This window comes from Mus caroli, chromosome 13, assembly GCF_900094665.2.
Source record: "Mus caroli chromosome 13, CAROLI_EIJ_v1.1, whole genome shotgun sequence".
Taxonomy (NCBI): Eukaryota; Metazoa; Chordata; class Mammalia; order Rodentia; family Muridae; genus Mus; species Mus caroli.
The window spans coordinates 23671441-23688660 of NC_034582.1; the positions used below are offsets into that span (position 1 = coordinate 23671441).

At 37.9% G+C, this 17220-nt stretch overlaps 1 protein-coding gene across 1 annotated transcript in view; it reads left to right on the plus strand.

The window, feature by feature from the left end:
* LOC110308482 (prolactin-like) overlaps positions 1-4731 on the plus strand; it is a 12339-nt gene extending 7608 nt beyond the window's left edge. The window contains exons 2-4 of the mRNA XM_021180935.1: positions 2183-2290; positions 3675-3854; positions 4564-4731. Of these exons, the coding sequence (XP_021036594.1) occupies positions 2183-2290; positions 3675-3854; positions 4564-4731 (456 nt within the window). The remainder of the gene's footprint in view (positions 1-2182; positions 2291-3674; positions 3855-4563) is intronic.
* The last annotated feature ends 12489 nt before the right edge of the window (positions 4732-17220 follow it).

Genomic DNA, 17220 nt, shown 5'->3' on the forward strand with positions numbered 1-17220 from the left:
TTTTATGTGAAGTTCCTTGATCCACTTAGACTTGACCTTAGTACAAGGAGATAGGAATGGATCGATTCNCATTCTTCTAAATGTTAACAACCAGTGTGTCCCTTGCATCTTTTAATAATCTTTTTTGTTATGTGCATTTAGTGTTTTGATTATTATGTGATGAGAGGATTTTCTTTTCTTGTTCAATTTATTTTCTGTTCTATTGGCTTCTTGTACCTTTATGGCCATCTCTTTCTTTAAGTTGGTGAAGTTTTCTTCTATGATTTTGTTGAAGACATTTTTAAGTCCTTTGAGTTGGGAGTCTTTGTTATCCTCTATTCTGGTTATACTTAGATTTGATCTTTTCATTGTGTCCTGAATTTCCTGGATGCTTTGGGTTAGGAGTTTTTCACATTTTGAATTGTTTCAGTAGTATCAATCTTTTCTAAGATATCTTCTACACCTGATATTCTGTCTTCTATCTCCTGTATCCTGTTGGTGATACTTATATATGTAATTCCTGACATCTTTCCTAGGTTCTCCACTTCCAGGTTTACCTCCATTTGTGTTTTCTTTATTGTTTCTACCTTTACTCTTAGGTCTTGGACTGCTCTATTCAATTTCTTTATCTGTTTGAATGTGTTTTCTTATATTTCTTTAAAGGATTTATTTATTTCCTCTTTAAAGGCTTCTACCTGTTTACCTGTGTTTTTCTGTATTTCTTTAAGTGAGTTATTTATATCTTCCTTTAAGGACTCTATTTTCTTTATGAGATAGGATTTTTAGGTCAGCTTTCTGGTTTTCAAGCTTGCTGTGGTGGGAGAACTGTGTTCTGATGATGTCCATGTATATTAGCTTTTTTTGCTTATGGTCTTGGGCTTGCCTCTAGCTATCTGGTTATCCCTGGTGTTTGCTGGTCTGGGTGACTCTGTATGGAGTCTGCCTCCTTTGTCCCTAGGTTGCTTCAGACCTCCTAGTTGGCCTGCAGTCCTGGATGTAGCAACCCTTCTGTGAGGCCTTCCAACTAGGGGCGGGGGTCTTCAGAGGGGCAGACGAGCTGCTAATCTGTTGCCCTGGATGCAGTAGATCTTCTGAGAGTCCTTCAGACTGTTGGGTCTTCAAATGGACAGTCAAACTGTTATTCTGTGTGAATCTGTTCTCCAGTGGGGCCTACCAACTGTGATTTCTGTTTCCCCGTGTGCAACAGAACTCTGGGGATTATTTCAGTCTGTTGGGTCAGTCACCTTGCATGTCACAGAGCCTCTGGAAGGTGTTCAGACTGTGGTGCATGTTGCCCCGTTGCCCTGTGTACAGAGGAACTCTTGAGATGCCTCAGAATATGATATCTTCAGGGGAACAGCCTAGCTAGCAATCTGTCCCAGCAAAAAGGACTGGGTGGAAGGGGAGTGGTATTCAGCATGTGGAGATTTCCAGAGTGATGTGTCCTGAGTCTACTGGGCTCCCAGCAGCAGCTCTGGGACTTCTGGGGAGTTCTTACCAAATTCTCTGAGTGTTTTGGATCTTCTGGGATGCCTCAGAATGTGGTGTCTTCAGGGGAGCAGATCCCTGACACTGTTCTCCGAGTCTTATGCTATTGATTCCAAGCTACCTCACCTCTAATCCCCAAGGGCAAGTAGAGTTGGGAAGTGGCTGGCTAAGGGCACAAGGCAGCAAGCAATAAGACAATCTCTTGCAAAATGTGGAGGCCTGGGTCCCTCATATGCATTGTTTTTGATAACAGATTTAGTTGCAGTCAACACAATAGCATTCTGAATATAGGATTAATTTTGTATGGTCAAGTTGTAAAGATTCACTGATAATAAAAGGGAAAATATAATTTTATACTGCCTAGTTAAAGATATTATACTAGTTTGGACAAATGTAAAGCAAAAGATTGATGTTGATACACATTCTCTAGGAACTGGGCTTACATTTTAGAGAAAGATAACCTGTCAAACAGGTATAGTGTTTGCTTTTGGGAAAGGTAAACAACCAATTGAATGCTACTATAGAAAGGGGTTCTGAGGTTAAAGGTTAGATGGAAAAAATATGAGAATAGGGCAAAAATAGACAAATGGTCCAAATTCCTAAACTTATGGATTTTAAGCAATACTCATTCTTCAACATAACTGATTCACTAGCACTCTGTTTATTGATTCTCTTACTGAATTGTTCAAGCACACTCATTGTTCATCATTTCCAGTTTCAACAGTATGCTCCTGGCCGGTTGTTCTCATTCAGGCTCCCCATGATCTGCCATACTTCTTTTCTCCCTGTTCCAAACACAAAGAGGAAAATGCTCCAGAAGCAGGTGAGTGCTCAGACCTGGATGAATGTCTACAAATCAAATGAAGCAGCCCACTGCCTCTGTTGTGCTGTAGTCATAGCAGGATCCACATTAGGTGTGGTCATGGTGCTAGCAGGAGAAAAGTGAACACTCCAAGGGAAAAAAAATTATAAAATTGATAAATTGTAAGTAAAATCAGAGGTAAAGTAACCTTGTGACATATTCATAAGTTATTCATGAGGGTGTCCCAATTTAAACTGTAGCCTTGCCCCAGGGTTGCTCCTATCATTCTATAGAAAACCTTGAACTGATTTGAACTTGCATGGTTACATTTGCATTCACTTATGTGTAAGGAATGCAAATTGAGCTACATCTATTGTATCCTATTAAGGGCTTTATTGTAAGCAGTACTTCCATTACTTATCTTCATGCCTCTTCTCCTTCATTTTCAAGATTCTCTTGGATCTACTTCTGCTTCTCTTATTCCCTATGCATTCCTGCCTGATGTCATTGTCTTCTCAATGACTATAATCAAGTTTTATAAGAAAATGTACACAGTTTACAGGACTCTACTATGAACTCTAATGACAAGATCAATATATTCAACTATAATTTGAAATGATTATTTCTCCAGCGTGAATTTCAGCTTTAACCAATATGAGCATTTAAATTAAATATCCTTGTGTATGTACACATGACACAAATATAAATTGTTCTCCATTCAAGATTTTATTGATGGCACCATAAATCTGTTATAAATTTCATGCAGGTAGTTTGAAAATGGAGCTGACAGGAGATTGACTTTCATATGACCATGGAAGACCATTTAGGAGAAATAGCCACCATATATAGTGTGAAGTAGTGTGTGACAAAAAATGAGTCTCAGTTATGTTAAGACCTTAGAACTCACAAACAAAAGAAGAGTTTTAACTTAGTAAACTTCCTGAAAGTGCCAGGAATCATCATATGATTTAGCTTAGCCTAACCTACAAGTCAGGCACACTAAGTAGGGTGATAAACTTAGCTTGAAGTCCCATGTGTATAGGGAGGAGGTGTTTTCTTTGACCCTCTGCCCAATATATGCATATAGAAAAACAGATGGTGTGCAAGGGAAGCAGTATGGAGGGTACAGGGTCTTATTTCTGGTAAAGACAGGAATCTAGAAGGTCATTCTTCCAATATTCTCCATGTCTGCTACAGATCAATGACTTTTAAGCATAAGAGAAATGGAGAATTAATATTCACTGGGAGATACTACAAGTATAAACACTTCATAAGCACTCTATCAACATTGCTGCAATTAATATTCACAAAAATTTCATTACACCAACTAAAGTCAATCCACATGTTGTTATCACATGTAACTAAAGCTGCATTTCTAATGTAATATTAAATTGTGCTTGCTTAGCCTGAAGTACTACTGAGACTGGTGATCAGAATGCTGGGTGCCTGGAAAACCCCTTTGCAACATCTAATGACTGAAATGAGTGCAATGCAAGAAGCCCCTGAGGTTATCATATCAAAAGTTAGAGATATTGATGAAAAATTACCCAGACTTCTAGAAGGCATTAGGACTATACTCAGCCAGGTGAGCCCTCTCCTTGCATGTCTTTGTTTTTTTACGTTCATGGGATCTGTGACCTCTGAATTGAATAAATGATCAAGTACCTCTGTACTAGAATGAATATTTGATATCCAATATAGTATATATTCTCATGATTAAGAGTTCATTAGCAACTTCAAAGTTCTCTAATGTGTCCCAATCAGTACCTTACAATCCAGGGATCCCATGAGAAGGCAACTACACCTTCCTGGTCAGAATGAAACTCTGCCAAGATTCAGCAGCTCTAATCTCATGAATCTCAGGGCAATGTGCATATCAGTCTATCATGTACAGTCCTTCTCATTTCTATAGCTTTGTGTTCATAGGTTGTATGAGAATAGATTTGGCCAAAAACAAAAAAAGGACAACGTTGTGCTACCAACACTAATAAGTTACAAGTAGCACATCTGAGACAACACTTGGGCCCTGGAAATAATTCTTTATGAGGGGACTAATACTAACTCCTCCATTACATTTTGGGTAATCCTATGTCAAAAATCAGTTATCACCTTCTGTCTAGTCCTGTGGGGCATACTTCATCTGAGATCACATGGGTATAGAAAATACATGTCTTTGACTGAAGAATAAAATGTCTAAATTATCCCCAGATCTTTAATCAACATTTACAAGGATTAATGATCAACAAATGCCAGTAATATGAATAAAAAGTAATTGACTGCCATTTGGTTCTTAGGTTAATCCTGCAGTCAACGAAACTGAGAACTACTCGCCCTGGCTAGGACTGAAGTCCTTGCAGGTGACTGATGAAGACTCTCATCTCTTTGCTATTCATAGCCTTTTAAATTGCCTGCACAATGATGCTAAAAAGGTTACTGCATGTATCAAGGTCCTGAGATGCTGAACAGTATCTAGGAAATGCCAAGTGCCAAATCATAGCTTCTTCTGAGATAGTCCATAATCATCTACACCTTTAATGCTTCAGTTATGCTTAGATATTTTCAGTGTGTCCTTGGACATAATTTTATTCAAAAATTAATTACTTATATATGTGAATTAAAAAGAATTCTCAAAAAAATATTTTCTTCAATTAATAGCAAATATGTCTTAATAATTGAAACATTTCTGATTAAAATATGTCACAAATAACAAGTTTTGTTTGAAAGTAAGACACTGGATAACTTAGTTTAGAATCACACTATGTTAATGGGAGCCAAGTGATTATGATAATAAGTCTATCTATTCTGCCAAGAACATGGAAATCTCAAGGTATTTTATGAAAGACAAACACTATCTAGGATCCAATTTTGCAGAGTCATAACAAATAATACAAGTGTTGTACAACTGCACTGTCTAAAAGTTAATGAAATATCACTCAAAAACGTGAGAAGATACAAGCACAAAATGACACTAGCTTTTTATAGGCAGCTTCAATCACAGGCCTCCAGATTCTGCTCTCCACAACATTACTGTAGATATATCCCAAAGGCTTTCTTTACTCTGGTTCTAACAAGGCTTTTTAAAACTAGACTCAAATCAGTCTTATACTCAAATTATTTAAAACCCACCCACCCCCCATCCACCAGTAGCTAAAATTCACACAGCAGGAAAGGCAGAGTTCATTAGTTCCTACAGTGTTTCTTCTTCTTCCCAATTTGATATTTCCATTCTCTCATCACTTCCGGAATGGGATGGAGGATCAGAAGACATGGAAAAATCACATGCCACCATCTTATGAGCTCATTCAAACATTTATTTCCCATGGTATTTCACATTGAGTCCTCTAAATTTTAGGTACCTTTGTCCTGGGACATAGTAATGAGTTTGTAATCAGTAGAGACAACTCCAGGTCTAATGACCTTGTCAGGAGAATCTTAATGGCTACACTCCCACCTACTACTCAACTCTGCTATCTGTGACCATCATTACACTGTCTGCTTCTTGACCCATCTCTGTCAAACAGAAGATGATCAAATTATCTTTTTTTTTTAACCAACTGATATGGAGAATCTCATGCACCAAGACTAGTATTCTATTATCTTCTCCTCTGTTTCATAAAGATCCAGAATGGACTAAAAAGTCAAATGCACTAAATGACATTCACCTGGAAAATGAGTTGCCATGATCCCTTGCTATTATCTATTTACAATCAATCTTTTCATTAACATAGACAACCTTCACAGGATCAGTAATTATTACACTCATCCTGCCACTTCAACCATTAATTTATAAACTCACTTTGAAAAATGCAATGAATTAAATGTAATTCAATTTGACAGTCATCTCTCAAAAAATTCTAGAGCACTTGCTATACCATACTGGACCACTTGTAAAGTTGCTGGGATTGCCAGGTTGTTCTTCCATACAGGATTTGTTTGCTGGTCAAAGGTGAAATGAAGAACGGTCACATTAGAGAAAATGAGTAATGATGGGGTACTGGAGAGATGCTCAGAAGTTAAGAACATTTCCTGCTCTTGCAGAGAACCCAAGTTCAGTGTTCAGGTCCCATAATGGACAGCTCACAACTGCCTGAAACTCTATCCCCAAAGACTCCAATACCTTTTCCTTGCCTCTAAAGGAACCTGTAATAAGTGGTACCCATGTATATACTCAGACCCACACACAGAGACACATTAAATAGATAGGTAAGTAGATAGGTAGATAAATAGATGGATGGAAGTATAGATATATAAATAATTTTTTAAAATTAAAAATAAATAAAAAACATAATAGAAAGGATAATTTCTGTTAGAAAAACTATATTGGAAAAATATATTTTCATTTTCAGACACTACTAGAAATACTATCTTAAGTTCATGTTCTAAATTCCTTTCCTTCTTCATTCCTCATATTTTCAATTTAATTAAAATATTCTTTACTTCATCTACTTAATTCCTGTGGATCTAAAGCAAGGAACACTAGACTATCCTGAATATAAGTATTTAAGAAAATATGTACAAAAGTCTAGTATGTACAAAAATCACCATTTCATATAAGGAACACATTTAGCCATCGTACTATTTTTTCCTTACACAGAGGCAAGTATTTAATCTCAATCCTGCTCCACCCTCTCACTTATATCTAACTCATATTTTTTAATATCAATATTTCAGGAAAAAATGAAAGAGAAAATCATTTCTTTATTTATCGACATATTGTTCTCTCAGGGCTATACAGAGATACCCTGTCTCGAAAAACCAAACCAAACAAACAAACAAACAAAAAAGAAACCAAAAAAAACCATATTTGTCCTCATCGCTTCTTTGATACAATTTATCTTGTTTCCTTTGAAGCTAGGGGCTGGCAAGGTCACTGTATATGTGTGATCTATTCATTATTGACAGGGTTTAATTGTGTTATGACTCCTATTTAATTTATTTTCCAATAATTTTTTTCATAATTTCAATGTAGACAATACCAAGAGGAAGATAGTAGTGGATGAAAATACAATCTTAAAAAATAAAAAATGTGTTTGTGTGTGTGTGAGTGTGTGTGTGTGTGTCATAAGACCTCAGACAAAAGAAGAAAAAAAGTAAATAAATACCATAACATAAAACTAAAATCAAATTTTTCAGAGTAGAGATGGAACAAGCAATGCCATAGTATAAAGTCAGTCAGTAAAATGGAGCTACAAGAGATATTTTAGGCAGCCGACGCCTAAAAGATGGTGCTGGTTTCCGGTACACCGTGGCTGTAAACAATACCACTGCGCAGGCAGTAGCCGGAATCTGGCGCCAACCCCTCCCTAGCGGGTGCATGCAAATTAAGGTTCCAGCAGACTGGCCAATCCCAGGAGGACACAAAGCTTTTCCCTGTTCTGGGGTGTATATAAGGAGTCCTCCCTGGGTGCCCAGGGTTCCCATAGCAGCATAGAGGCATTCCTGCAATAAAGGCTGTTGAGAAGAATCTGACAGTGTTGCGTTTTCCTTGCCAGCCAAAGTGGGCACAACAGATATTGAATAGGAATATAACAATTACTTCCTCTTGAAGCATAGTAAATATTATTTTCTCTTCTTCTATATACTACATCTCCTGAAAACATTTGAAAAACTGGTCCATGAATAGCCAAGATAAAAGGATAACAGCAGTGCATAACAGAAAGAAACCTGACCAGGAAACTGAATGCTTAAACAAAACACCAACTCGCTCATCACAGGCACCACAAGAACCAAACATGAGGTAAGCAACCTTTTTTTCCAAAAGTTTCCACTGAACTTGTAGGATGTGGTTTCACAAACATTAAACTTACTTTTTTGAAATCAGTAAAACTAATGATGCTAAATGAAAACACAAAGAGAGGAAGGACTTGAAGGATGAGCAAGACAGTGACTGCAAGTAACACTAAAACTTGCTCAGAGTTGCATGATTATTCTGATTTTGAGATGAAGTTAAAAATATTAATATATATTCTTTAACCTCCACAAGCACACCTTGTCACAGTCTTCCCTGGCCCTGAAAACAATAAAATAAACCAAGAAAGATATACAAAAGATCAAAATATGAGGCTAACATATATAACAATTTTCTAGGATCATTGTATATTACAGAAAAAGGCTATTTCTTTAGCAAAGAAAATGGAGGTCTTAATATATATCACATATTAGTATGTGAACAATGATCATTTTTAAAGAAGATGTTAGCTTTTGCAATATGTATTACTATGAGGTAGTAATGTAGAAAGTTCAAAAGAGGTTTTGTGTGCTGGAGAGGTTGCTTAGTGGTTAAGAACATGAGATGTTCTTCCAGAGGACTTGAGTTCTTCAGCACCTACGTGATAGCTCCTAGCTATCTACAAGTCCAGTTCTTCCAGGGGGCTTGGTGCCCTCTTCCATCCTCTGCAGTGAACATACATGCAAGTGGTATACAGACAGACATTTGAAAAAAAAACACCCATAAATATAAAATTTAATTAAAAATTAATTTAAAATGTATACATTAAACAAAGTTATTTTTATTAATTTTCAAACTCTGTATTCTTTCTCTGAGACAATGGGAAAACATGACATTTTACTGCAGGAAAGCAACACAGATAGAATTCAACAATAAGTATTTAATCTAGTGAAGATGTCAAGGCAGAAAAAGAAGTATCCAGAAATAAGTTCATCTTCTAAATAGAAACATTGTGGATACTCTAAAACAAATTGACAAGGGTTCAAAGGATAGGGGACCTGTCGGTGAGGACATCATCAGAACAGCTGAACAGCACTTAAAATGTTCAACATGCTTAGTCATCAGGAAAATACAAATTAAAACAACCCTGAGATTCCACCTCACACCACTCAGAATGGCTAAGATCAAAACTCAGAAGACAGCAGATGTTGGCAAGGATGTGGATAAAGAGGAACACTACTCCATTGATGATGGGATTACAAGCTGGTACCACCATTCTGGAAATCAGTCTGGCGGTCCCTCAGAAAATTGGAAAAGTTCTACTGGAAGACTCAGCTATATTACTTCTGGGAATATACCCAAAAGATGCTCTGATATGTAACAAGAACACATGATCCACTGTGTTCATAACAGCCTTACTTATAATAGCCAGAAGCTAAAAAGAGCCCAGATGTCACTCAACAGAGGAATGAACACAGAAAATGTGGTACATTTACACAGTGGAGTACTACACCGATATTAAAAACAATGACTTCACAAAATTTGTAGGCAAATGGATGTAACTTGAAATTATCTGGATTACCTGAGTGAAGTAACCCAGGCACAAAAGAACGCATGTGGTATTTACTCATTGATAAGTGGATATTAGCCAAAGGAAAAAGAAATACTCATAATACAACTCACAGACCATATGGAACCCAAGAAGAAGGAAGACCACACCGAAGTGTGGATGTTACAGTACTACACAGAAGGGGAAAGAAACAAATCTTGGGAGGGAGAGGGAGAGAGGGATCTGGGAAGGAAAGAGAAAAAGTGTGGCTGCTTCAGATACAGGAGGAGAGGGGAGAAAAGTACAGAAGGTCAGGAATTTGACAGGATGTGTGTGGTAGTGGGGGAAGAAGAACTGGGGATAGCCACTAGAAAGTTCCCAGGACCCAACAAGGGGGACATTAACTGAAATACCCAAGAAAGGTGAGATGGTACTTGTAGGGACAACATCGAGAGGATAGGCAAGTCCCCAGGTTGAGGAATGGGTCAACCCACATACCTCAAAAATAATAATTCAAAATTTCTTTTGTCAAAGATACTGCCATCAAGATACTGCCCCATCTAGGGATCTGTCCCATCTGTAGACACCAAACCCAGACACTATTGATGATGCAAAGATATACTTGCTGACAGGAGCCTGATATAGCTCCCCTGAGAGGCTCGGCCAGATTCTGACCAACACAGATGCAGATGCACACAGCAAAACATTGGACTGAGTGAGGAGACCCAATGCACAAGTTAGGGCAAGGACTAAGGGAGGTGAAGGGTTTTGCCACTCCATACCCACCATGCATACCCCCACCCCCAAAAGCTCCTAGGGACCAAACAACCAACCAAAGTGTATGCATAGGGGGACCCATGGCTCCAGCTGGATATGTAGCACAGGATTGCCTTATCTGACATCAATGGGAGAGGAACCCCTTGGTCCTATGGAGGTTCAATGCCCAAGTGTAGGAGAATGCTAGGGTGTTTCCATGTGAATAGATGGGTGGGTGGGGAAGCACCCTCATAGAGGCAGGGGGAGTAGGAAGGGGATAGAGTGTTTGTGAAGGGGAAACTGGGAAAGGGGATAACATTTGAAATGTAAATCAATAAAATAACCAATAAAAAAACATTAAACCTCAGTAGAAAAGGAATTGTCACCAACAGCTTTCCAAAATTTCCCCTTTAAATATGTTTTCTCTTATGCCTCTCTAAGTGAAAACCATGTTAGGACCATTATGTATTTCAATAGCCAAAAGGAAAAAAAAATGTGAAACAAGAATTAGAAAACAGTTTCCATAGCATACAGAACATGGAGGGAAGCCAAGTTCACCTCATCAGTAGTGACTTCTGCAGTGAGATCCATGTGGGTACTGCACTTGGAAGCTTATTCAACTCAGCCTCTAAAAGACCTTCTTGAAATTATGACTCAAAATTACTCTTCTCAGCAAATTACACTAAGCCAAATAAAAGTAGATTGAAATCGTTTTAAAAGTCAATTCTGTTAATATTACTCTGTACATAGTCAGTCTGGCTAGCACACTCCATTCAATATTTTTAATTTTATATATCTGTTCTTTGAGAATTTCATTTATATATGCAGTATATTTTAATCATAGCTGCTCTCCTCTGCCTGGACAACATCAGAAGCCTCCCAATCTCAGCTTTAACTTCATATCCTCTTTGTTTTCTTCTTTATTATCCACTAAATCCACTCGATGCCACCAATATGGGTATGGATGAAGAGATGTGTGCTGTCACACAGACCATACCCTGAAGTAAACAAACTTCCCTCTCCTAGAAGCCATCAACTGCCAATATTGGCAAGGTATTCTATTGTATAATGAAATATTTAGATCACCACAGTTAGAAGCAAAACAACAAGATTGAGATTAAAACACTATTGAGTATAAGAGAAGAAACTGGTATGGCTGAACAATGTTTCCATACACATCTGGTTTTTGTACATGTAGAGTATTTTCTTGAGGATTTATATGCAGATCAGCCTAACTTTACTTGGCATTGAGCCATAGACATTCAGAAACAAAATAATTTATTTTAGTGAAACTGAAAAAAAAATCAGGAAAACAAGAGAAATGGGATATAAATGAAGAACATGTGATTTTGCTTTATATTAGATTCTAAAGGGAAGATGTAGTTAGATTTTCCCCAAGAATGGTTTTCTAGAAGCCTTCATCCTCATCCTGTCTCTTACTCATTACTATTTTTCACTCTTCCTTCCTTCCCTTCATGACTCACATATTCTTTATGTGATCACACAGCCAGGCTACCTCATAGAATTCTAATGATCTCCAATAGTGAAAACATCAATTATTTCTGACCTGTTTGGAAATAGTTGACAGGTGAACACCACTCAGTCAAAAATTTCTCTACATTGAGTACATAGAATCTTAGGGGTTGTAGCTGTGAGTTTGAGTGTTATAATTTGTGACCTTCTGAAGAATGTGTATATGGGTTGGCAGCTTGACTGTTAGTGGAGAAAATTACTCAGGGAGTTGGAGAGGAAGGAAAGAAAGACTGACTTCTCATTCCTCAGTAAAATGAGTTCTAATGTATTTGTTACTCTGTATCTACATGAACTGAAGGAGAAGAAATTTGCTAGAGACCTCAGGAAGAAACCAGCTATAATCCAGCATATGGCTGTGGAGAGAGTAGTCATGCTCCATGAGATTCCTATGAATAAGTTGATACACTTATTTGTTTACTAATAGGACGAGAAACACACACTGTAAAGGAGCCCACAATGGTAGAGTTGAGGAACAGAGAGTACAAGTTTACCAAGATTTCCTGATAATCTGTGTACCTTAATGTGTGACAGTTGTTGGAGAACTTGAAAATTCATTAGATTGTCCTATGAGATGTACCACCAGCCACTAGGAGAAAAATAGGTTGAGAGCTTTTGAATATGTTCTTAAGACTGTTATGTCAGAACTGCCCTTCTAATGCTCCATTCAATTGTGACAGTATCATATTATGGTAATCTATTTTGAAAACGAGAAGGTAAAGAAGCCTAAGAACTGTTCATCTCTGTCTTGCCTGCCATGGGACTCGAACCATCTGAGTATGCAGAGAAAGGACTGCATGACATGAGTATGAAATGAAGTTGAAAATGGAAAAAGACCTCTAGAACATTCTAGGACAAGGAGACATGCATTCAGAGACCAATGATTGTCTACCATCCTTGTAAACATCTGGAGTTTTTATCCTAACACTTTCTTGTCAGAAAACTTCATGGAATCTCAGAGAAAGTGAAGAACATAATACCCAAAATTATACTTTTATATCTCAGCAAAAATTAGCTCATAGTAATTGGATGGCTTTCTTTTTCTTTATTTTTTTTATTTATTAGTTATTTTCTTCATTTACATTTCCAATGCTATCCCAAAGGTCCCCCATACCCTCCCCCCCGACTCCCCTACCCACCCACTCCCACTTCTTGGCCCTGGTGTTCCCCTGTACTGGGGCATATAAAATTTGCAAGACCAATGGGTCTCTCTTTCCAATGATGGCTGACTAGGCCATCTTCTGATACATATGCAGCTAGAGACACGAGCTCCAGGGTTACTAGTTAGTTCATATTGTTGTTCCACCTATAGGATTGCAGACCCCTTTAGCTCCTTGGGTACTTTCTCTAGCTCCTCCATTGGGGGCCCTGTGATTCATCTAATAGATGACTGTGAGCATCCACTTCTGTGTTTGCCAGGCCCCGGCTTAGCCTCACAAGAGACAGCTATATCAGGGTCCTTTCAGCAAAATCTTGATAGTGTATGCAATGGTGTCAGCATTTGGAGGCTGATTATGGGATGGATCCCCTGGTATGGCAGTCTCTAAATGGTCCATCCTTTCATCTCAGCTCCAAACTTTGTCTCTGTAACTCATTCCATGGGTGTTTTGTTCCCAATTCTAAGAAGGGACAAGTATCCAGAAGTTTCCATGCTGTTAATAGTATCATAATCTCACCTCACTTTATTTATCCAATCTATATTTACTTATTGTGGTTCTAAGTTGAGTGTTCTGTCATGTCTTATTTTCAAAACAAGCATATTATTTGTGCCAAATTTTATTAAAATGCCTTAGTGCTATTTATGTATTATGTATTATTGTGAAGTAAAGTATTCTGAGGTAAAGAATGTAAATTTGGGATACACACATGCCTAAAGCATCCTTTTGAATTCAGTAAGAAGAGTATCACTACACACATATGCTGAAAAGGTTTAAGATTAAAAAATATCTTGAGGGATGGATCACTGTCAATGATCTCAGAAGCAGATGGATGGGAACATAACATTTGCTCTGGAACATTTGACTTGTAAGATTCTTGACATAACTGAAAATCTTATTTGTACCATAATTTAATAGTAGAGAAGGGCAAAATACTTCACCTACCACCTGCCAGGATGAAATATCTTGAGGGATGGATCACTGTCAATGATCTCAGAAGCAGATGGATGGGAACTTAACATTTGCTCTGGAACATTTGACATGTAAGAATCTTGACATAACTGAAAATCTTATTTGTTCCATAATTTAATAGTAGAGAAGGGCAAAACACTTCACCTACCACCTGCCAGGATGCTGTTCTAAAGCATGCAGGATATTCCTCATTCTCCTCAACCTGGAGATGAACCTTACCACCAAACAATAGTCAGTCAATTGTTATTTATATTATTAATAAATTTATCCCTAGGGCGGGAAGTCAGCAGACACCCCCCACGGTCCCAAGAGGACTCTCCACATGATCTTAGGATCACTGGTGAGTGGAACACAGCATCTGTTCCAATCCAATCGCTCGGGACCAGAGACAGCAGTAGGGAAGAGAAAACCAGCTTGACCAGGAGCCCAAGTCCCTTCTGGTTGGCACAAGCACCAGGTCACCTTGGGACAGGAATCCAAAGACACCCCCACAGTCCCCAGTGGACTCTCCATGAGATCTTAGGATCACTGACCAGACAGCTCCACAGTCCTCAAAGAAGAAACCACTTCCAGGTACTGTAACATGCCCAGGACCTTAGGACAACAGAATCCAAGGATAACAGGAGCTGGATGACACCAATATTTCAGGGTCTCAGAAGAAGCTTGCCTGCCAAAACCTCTGACACACCCAGACTCTCGGGTTCACAGGAGCCCACAATCAAAGGATCATAGAGAAAGCTGGACTCTGAGGAGTTCTGAATCAACCGGGATTATAGGAAGGACAGGCTCCAATCAGATATATTGAAAGCAGCAAGCAGTTGAGATAATCAGATGGCAAGAGGCAAGCTTAAAAACAGAAGCAACAGAAACCAAGGTTACTTGGCATCATCAGAACCAAACTATCCCACCTTTGCAAGTCCTGAATACACCATCACACCAGAAAAGCAAGACATGGATCAAAAGTCACTTCTCATGATAATGATGGAGGACTTTAAGAAGGAAATACAGGAAAACACAGGTAAACAGCTAGAAGTCTTTAAAGAGAAAACAAAAAATCCCTTAAAGAGTTACAGTAACACACTACCAAACAGGTGATAGAATTGAACAAAACCATCCAGGAACTAAAATGGAAGTAGAAGCAATAAAGAAAAACCAAAGGGAGACAACTCTGGAGATAGAAACCTTAATATCTCTTAATATCTCTTAACAAGTACTTTGCCTTAATATCTCTTAATGGATTCAATTGCCCAATAAAAAGACATAGACTAACAGACTGGCTACCCAAACAGGACCCAACATTTTGCTGCTTACATGAAACCCACCTCATGGAAAAAGACAGACACTACCTCAGAGTGAAAGGGTGGAAAACAATTTTCCAAGCAAATGGTCTGAAAAAACAAGCTGGAGTAGCCATTCTAATACCAAATAAAATCGACTTACAACCCAAAGTTATCATAAAAGAAAAGGAGGGGCACTTCATACCCATCAAAGGTAAAATCTTCCAAGAGGAACTCTCAATTCTGAATATCTATCTATGCTACAAATGCAAGGGCAGCCACATTCATTAAAGAAACTTTACTAACGCTCAAAGCACACATTGCACCTAACACAATAATAGTGGGAGACTTCAACAGCACACTCACATCAATGGACAGATCCTGGAAAGAGAAACTAAACAGAGACACAGTGAAACTAACAGAAGTTATGAAACAAATGGATTTAACAGATATCTACAGAACATTTTATCCTAAAACAAAAAGACATACCTTCTTCTCAGCACCTCACGGTACCTTCTCCAAAATTGTCCATATAATTAGTTGGTCACAAAACAGACCTCAACAGATAGAAAAATATTAAAATTGTACCATGCATCCTATCAGATCACCATGGACTAAGGCTGATCTTCAATAACAACATAAATAATAAAAAGCCATCATTTACGTGGAAACTGAACAACACCCTCCTCAATGATACCTTGGCCAAGGAAGAAATGAGAAAAGAAATTAAAGACTTTTTAAACTTTAATGAAAATGAAACCACAACATACCCAAATTTCTGGGGCACAAGGAAAGCATTCCTGAGAGGAAAACTCATAGCTCTGAGTGCCTCCAAAAAGAAACTAGAGAGAGCATATAGGATCAGCTTGACAGCACACCTAAAAGCTCTAGAACAAAAAGAAGCAAATTCACCCAAGAGGAGTAGATCACAGGAAATAATCAAACTCAGTGTGAAATCAACCAAGTGGAAACAAGAAGAACTATTCAAAGAATCAACCAAAGGAGGAGCTGGTTCTTTGAGAAAATCAACAAGATAGATAAACCCTTAGCCAGACTCACTAGAGGGCACAGGGACAACATCCTAATTAACAAANTCAGAAATGAAAAGGGAGACATAACAACAGATCCTGANGNAATCCAAAACACCATCAGATCCTTCTACAAAAGGCTATACTCAACAAAACTGGAAAACCTGGATGAAATGGACAAATTTCTAGAGAGATACCAGGTACCAAAGTTAAAACAGAATCAGATTAATGACCTAAACAGTCCTATATCCCATAAATGTATAGAAGCAATCATTAATAGTCTCCCAACCAAAAAAAGCCCAGGACCAGATGGGTTTAGTTCAGAATTCTATCAGACCTTCAAAGAAGCCCTAATTCCAGTTCTTCTCAAACTATTCCACAAAATAGAAACAGAAGGTACTCTACCCAATTCATTCTAAAAAGCCACAATTACTCTAATACCTAAACCACATAAAGACCCAACAAAGATAGAGAACTTCAGACCAATTTCCCTTATGAATATCAATTCAAAAATACTCAATAAAATCCTCGCAAATCAAATCCTAGAACACATCATCCATCATGACCAAGTAGGCTTCATCCCAGGTATGCAGGGATGGTTTAATATACAGAAATCCATCAAAGTAAACAAACTCACTATATCCACTATATAAACAAACTCAAAGACAAAAACCACATGATCATCTTGTTAGATGCTGAGAAAGCATTTGACAAAATCCAACATCCATTCATGATAAAAGTCATGGAAATATCAGGAATTCACAGCCCATACCTAAACATAATAAAAGCAATTTACAGCAAACCAGTAGCCAGCATCAAAGTAAATGGTGAGAAGCTGGAAGCAATCCCACTAAAATCAGGGACTAGACAAGGGTGCCCACTTTCTCCCTACCTATTCAATATAATACTTGAAGTCCTAGTCAGAGCAATTAGACAACAAAAGGAGATCAAGGGGATAAAAATTTGAAAGGAAGAAGTCAAAATATCACTATTTGCAGATGATATTATAGTATA